Here is a 6,236-nt window from a genome sequence, read left to right as displayed (position 1 = left end):
TATATATCTATATATATATATATATATATATATATATATATATATATATATATATATATATATATATATATATATATATATATATATATATATATATATATATGGAAAAATACACGTAGTATACAAATAACTACCTGCCAGCGCAGCATGTGTCCCTATGATCTTAATCACACCTTTTCTAATGTGTAATGACGTTACTATTAAAAAACGAAAGAAAACAACAGATGTGATGCTTTTTTTTTCTTTTCTTTTTGAGAACAGTCAACACTGTAATAAAAACAATATCATTGTTTACGACTTTTGTAAACGGCAAAGAAATTTTAAGTTGCAATTCTGAGATGAAATGCAGTGTTTGTGTGTATCATTGCATATGTTGCCAATCCTACAGTGTGATGAAAGGTTTTTTGCTCTTGCATGAAAATGAGACATTGCTCTCCTACCTCATGTTGTGATAAGATGTTTTCTAAAGCAGATGACACATCTCAAACTGTTTATCATGATTGATATTTACAAGTTAAATACATGTACATGCTTTTAGCTAATACCTCAGTTGTATCTAGTGTTTTATTGTTTATTTCCCCTATTTCAGACATTGTAAATATATCTTGTATAGACAATGAACTTGGATTCAATTCAAGTAAAGTTCTGTAGTGTCAAACCAGCCGTGTGTAATTTATTTTTCTTCCAATTTTATGCATATTTGTTTTGGGACAGCTACTTAAAAGGAAAATTTCACACACACAAATACATTTTAGCTTATTTTTTACCCTCTTGTTCCTGTATGAACAGGAATGTTTCTTTGCTAACTCTTTACAACCTACTATATATTTAATGAATCGCATGAATATGTAAATTATCCTCTAAATCATCAAAATAAATATTTGCTGGTGTTGTACACAATCTATTGCATGCAGTAATCGTTTAAACGGGTAGCTTACATTACAAGCTGTCTGAATTTCAATTTACTTCTTAGTCACGTAACAACCTGCCCCACGTTGCGTATTTTTACTCCCTTTAGGCCTCCGAATAAAATGATGTGTTTATGTTCCTCCATGAGCGTGAGATTTCGACTACATTATATGGCCCCCTTTTTTCAATAAGCTCTTTATTTAAAAACTATATATTAAAATAAATGTACCTATTACTTTACATCTTTTAAAGGATTAAAACACATTTTGTGTTCCGCAGAAGAACGTCATGCAACGTTGAAACGACTTGGGGGTAAATATTGACCATTTCAATTTGTAATGTTGTCTTAGCCTGTCTGTAAATATTCCTAAACTGCAATAGTATCGGGGAGTGAATAAACCGGTTAGACTGCTAGACTAGTTCAAATGTAAATAATCTTCCTTACTTTTGTGTATCTTCCTAATTTTCATGGGTCCGGTTTATTTGCGTAGAGACGGAATGGCATTTGTACTTTTGATCTCCACGTTTGAAGCGGAAATCTTTTTTTTTTTTTTTTTTTAAACAAATGTCTACTAAAAGGCGATGGTCTTTCCTTATAGTAAAGAGACGTATCAGCTGCGCAAAAATTTTGTTTTTTAATTTTTTTTAAATATGCAAACAAGAAAGCAAAGAAAAACGCTAACGTAAACATGGTCAGATATTTAGTGTTTTAACATTTGTTTGAGTGCGGTCACTACATTGTTGTCCATAATTCCAGTCGTCAGTCCCATATGTAAAACATAAGTACCAGGAACAAAACCCATCCGTAATGGTGTCGCTTTTTTTGGGAGTGGACGTGATGGATCGACCGCAAAGAGCCAAAGCGACGAAAAAGCTGTTGACGAAACACAACCAGACGACGTTGAGCTGCAGGTGCGCGTGCATCTCTACGTGCAGCAGCAGCGGCGAGATGATCATCACGAGCAGAAACGAGGCCCACGTGCTGAGGAATGTATGCATGGCCCGCCTTAAACAAACCAAGCAGCTTTGTTGGGTGGAATGCAGAAACACCTGCACTCTCCATTTCTCAAACGGAGCGTACGAGTAAAGAATGACGCAGGTAACCGCCAGTAACAAAGCCAGGAGAACCTGAGGGCTCTGGGGGCTGCTGAACAGCATACACCTTTGCTTTTCATCATCTCCCAACAGCAGAACAAAGCCGGGCTCCCAGAAAACGTACAAAGCTGCTAGAATCCAAAGGAGACACGCTCCGGCAACGTAAGTAACCTTTTGTTTCCAGGATGTGTGTGCAGAGCTTGACGATAGCGTCCAGAAGTTGTCTACTCCTACAAGGAAGAACAATGGCCAGTGGAGCACGGCGTAGATAAAACAGGTAATCTGAGTCAGTAGGCATACGTGATACCTGGTGAAGTGCAAGCCTGAGATGGTGAAGTCTTCCAGACAGAAAATTGCGGCGAGGACCATACTCAAGAGAGTGTCAACGACAGCCAAGGAAATGCAGAAGAATCCGGAGAAGCTCCTGATTATGTAGCGTCGCTGCACCACAACCACCAGCCAGTTCAGCAAACTCTTGAAACACAGAACCGGCAGAAGCGAAGGGATTGATGTTTCCATGGTACGGCATAATCCAAGGCTGAAATCAGAACAATCAACAGACAAGTCTTTCTTGTAACTGGCCAGCAGTTCCTCATTGAAACAGTTCACATCAGCTGTCAGTAGACACACCCTACTGAGGTGAAGGCCAGCCCTGCACATTAAATGAATAGCACACTCTCAGTTGGAGCTCTTTATTATTTGTCAAGCAAGTACGGGCACTATATAATTGTTTTCATGTACCACTAATGCTGGTTCAACAACACTACAAGCAACATAATCGAATATAAAACTGAATATGAAAACTAAAAATAAACACTAGCATTACTAGTTACCTGTATTGTGCAGTACTTGCCAGTACTTGCCTTTTTCATTCAATGCTTCCTGGCAATAAAAACATGTTAAGTCTATTGACAATAACAAATTTAAGTATGCAAATTTCTGTATCTGTATTTTTGTATGTAGGTCACATCAAGCAAGCAATATCATGCCTGTGCCTGCAACCCCTCCAGCCATGATTTATTCACGATACAACACTGCCTCAAGTACCTTATTGCTTTCATAAAACTGTTACCATACAATTAACTGCAGTCCTTCCGCTAAAACAAAAAAAAAGTGTTCCTGACAGCAACAGTAAACGGCAAGAGAATGTTTTGAACATGCCTCTCCTCTAAACTGGAGCTTAACTAAACACAGTTGATCATCCTCTGTCATTTATTTTAAAACCATATATCGCGACTTTGTGTGCTGTTTTTAATTTTTTATAATACAAATTTGTACACTTATGGATGAAAGTACTTTGACCAGTAAAAAGAGCTCTCTCTCATTTGATGTATATCTCCATTTCACCAAAAATGTCACCTACGCCCTTCTGGTTCTCACCCCTCCATATGATATTTTCTCACACCCATATATCCGTTTATCTGTTTTCCTCTTTAAGTTTTAAAACAGACTGATTCGCAGCATAATTCGAGATTGCGAGCGTCGTTACAGTGCAATGTGAATGACATATGGGTATATATGTATGTATATTTTCATATCTGAAGCAGAAAACTAACAGATACAGTAATATTCCCTTCTCGCTGGAAACCGCGGGCTTTCACACGAACGTCTCAGCAAGAGAAGCGTTTATATTAGACTGAGAAGGGCGTGGTCTCAACATTAAATAAGAAATATGCAACATAACGCCAGCAGGGGTAATACTTGGAACACTTTTAATGCTGTATTATTGATTGTTTATGTTGCTGAAGGTGGTTGTTGCTCAGTGATGCACAGGTGAAGCGGTTATAGCCGTGCTGACCAATCGGAATCAAAATTTAAATGTGTCCGAAATCGCTCCCGGTATACTATAGATACTGCACTATATTTAGGGTGTTAACCTTTTTGTAGTTCTGTCCGAATTCCCTACCTTCGTTCACTACTTTTTACCCACAATGCATTCTGATTTCGAGCGTACACCCGCTGACGCACTATTTCCGGGAGAGAGCGGGAGCGAGCGAGTTTGAATTTATTGATGCCGTTTAATTTACAAAAATGATCATAAATTGGTGTATATTAAAAAAAAAAAAAAAAGTTCGTTGGTAGAGCATTCATTTTGATGTCAAAGTAACGATACAAAGTGATACATTTCAGCGATTGTTTTAGTTGCCGTGTCTGTCATTTAATTTATGTACTTTTAAAACTTTTATTGCTACTTCTACTTTACTACAAAGTCCAAACCCAAAATGTCAATGTTTAACATTTTTTTTACGACTATGATGATCTAGGCAAAGAGAGAAAGAAACACGATCAATTTCAATATTATGTGAAAATTGCTTATATCCATGAAAAACATGTAGTTGTAGTAGCACAAAAAATAATAATAATATAAAAAATAAAATAAAAGCTATCCTAAAGTAGTCATTCATTTTGTTTTCAAGAAAAAAAAAAAAGTTTATTCCTACAAGTCGACTTTGTCTCTTTGCAACATCCAGCTATATGTAGTACATGTTTGTGTAGAAATGAATTAGACCCTAAAAGGCGTGTTTACGTTAAAGCTGTAGATTTATTTTTGGGCATCTAAAGAAAATTTAACCTGGGTGTTGCTATGTTCAGATGAGACAGGGACGTGTCTGAATAAGCAGGCATATTAAGTTGGCTCCACCCTTCATTGAGAAAGATGTGTACAAGAGCTTAAAAAGCAGCAGACTACAAAGGCACTGGACATAATTACAGGGTGCAATGCAATGCTTCAGTGCTACTGAAACCTGTTTCCATCCCTGCCAAAAAAGTAAATAAAAATCTTACAAGATCTGACAAGGTTTGTTTAAATTCTTTATGATATTTAAATTCCTGAAAGTTGTAAGAACTTGTCAGGTTTTAAAAACCAGGGCTGTCCAAATTCTTTGCTGAGGGCCGGTGTCCTGCTGAGTTTAGCTCTATCTCGCCTCAACACACAAGGAAGCTTCTATTATGCACAGTAAGAAGTTGATTAGCTGCCTGTTGGAGGTAAAACATCCAATCAAATCATCAGATTTAAAAGAGAATCTAAAGTTTTAGCTCGCAAGTAGTGCTGTCAAATGGTTAATCACATTCAAAATAAAAGTTTTTGCCTACATTAAATATGCATGTGTACTCTGTATATTTATTACGTAAACGTACAGTATATATTTTGAAAACATTTAAAGTTATAGTTAGGGCTACGTTTAAGGGTTAGACTGCGTTTTTGGACATGAATGTTGTTCCACGATCAAGAAAAGATGTTAATCCAGGATTACCCTGCCTGGGCTGGTTGTGTTGACCAGCTAATACCAGTCTGACCAGTTAAGCAAGTGGCCAACACCCCTCTAAAACCAGCCTGCTGACCAGCTTAAACAGCTAAGACCAGCCAACCACCTTAGGCAGGTTTTTTTTTAGCAGGGCTGGTTAGCACAGTCCAATTAGCCCTTGCTGGTATACCAACTAAACCATAAGCACCCAAAACCCATGACATGTAAAAGGAGCGGTGTATGCTGACTTTGTTTACAAAAACATATTTTTTGTTTTTTTGTTTTATACACTGCAGTTTACATAAAGCAGAACACTGGTTTGCTTCTGTAGAACAGTGTTTGTAATGTAAGATGTGTAGGCAGACATGACTAAAAGTCATATATAAAATGAGTATAATAATGTAGCAGCTGTTAATGCGTTGTTTGCAAAAGCGGAGCATTGTTGGAAGATGGATGTGACTGAAGCGCAGCTGCTATAGTTATTAAACCCTGATGAAAGGAGAAATCATAACAAACCTGTTTATTCATTGCTTATTCATACCTAAAAAGCCTTTCTATTTTTATGTAATGGTCCCAGTTGCACACCTGCATAAATTCAATTCATCATGTGACAGAATATTTAAAGAAGAAAAATGTATTGCTATTTAATTTTTATAATGTATGTTTACTCAAGAAACCTTGTAGTTGATCAGACCAGTTTGTTGGGTAGGCTTACTCAAAATATTACGAGTTGATAATATCTACTCGTGATTGATTTCTTATTATTAGTAGTAGGAGGAGTAGGAGTATTTCAGTTCAGGATGTTCATATGGGATTTTCAGCATGCGGAAAAGAGACTCTTATCATGACTTCGAAGAGATCGTATTAATAATTTTAGATATAAAGAACGAGCTGAATTATTGTTTTAAAACCACAAAAAAGGCAGCAATTAAGTAAAAAAAAAAATATCACGAAGGCATACAAAAAAACTGTGCATTTAGCGACGGC

General features: G+C 36.6%; 1 protein-coding gene across 1 annotated transcript; it reads right to left on the bottom strand.

Annotated features, from left to right (window-relative positions):
* Positions 1 to 1,525: 1,525 nt before the first annotated feature.
* gpr160 (G protein-coupled receptor 160) lies at positions 1,526 to 5,069 on the bottom strand. Its single transcript, XM_043256086.1, has one exon. It carries the CDS (start codon positions 2,662 to 2,664, stop codon positions 1,603 to 1,605), a length of 1,062 nt encoding a protein of 353 aa, XP_043112021.1. The 5' UTR covers positions 2,665 to 5,069; the 3' UTR covers positions 1,526 to 1,602.
* Positions 5,070 to 6,236: the final 1,167 nt, after the last annotated feature.

The sequence above is a fragment of the Puntigrus tetrazona genome, chromosome 2 (assembly GCF_018831695.1).
Source record: "Puntigrus tetrazona isolate hp1 chromosome 2, ASM1883169v1, whole genome shotgun sequence".
Taxonomy (NCBI): Eukaryota; Metazoa; Chordata; class Actinopteri; order Cypriniformes; family Cyprinidae; genus Puntigrus; species Puntigrus tetrazona.
The sequence above is the reverse complement of the archived record's forward strand: the minus strand, read 5'-3'. Positions and strand labels throughout refer to the sequence as shown.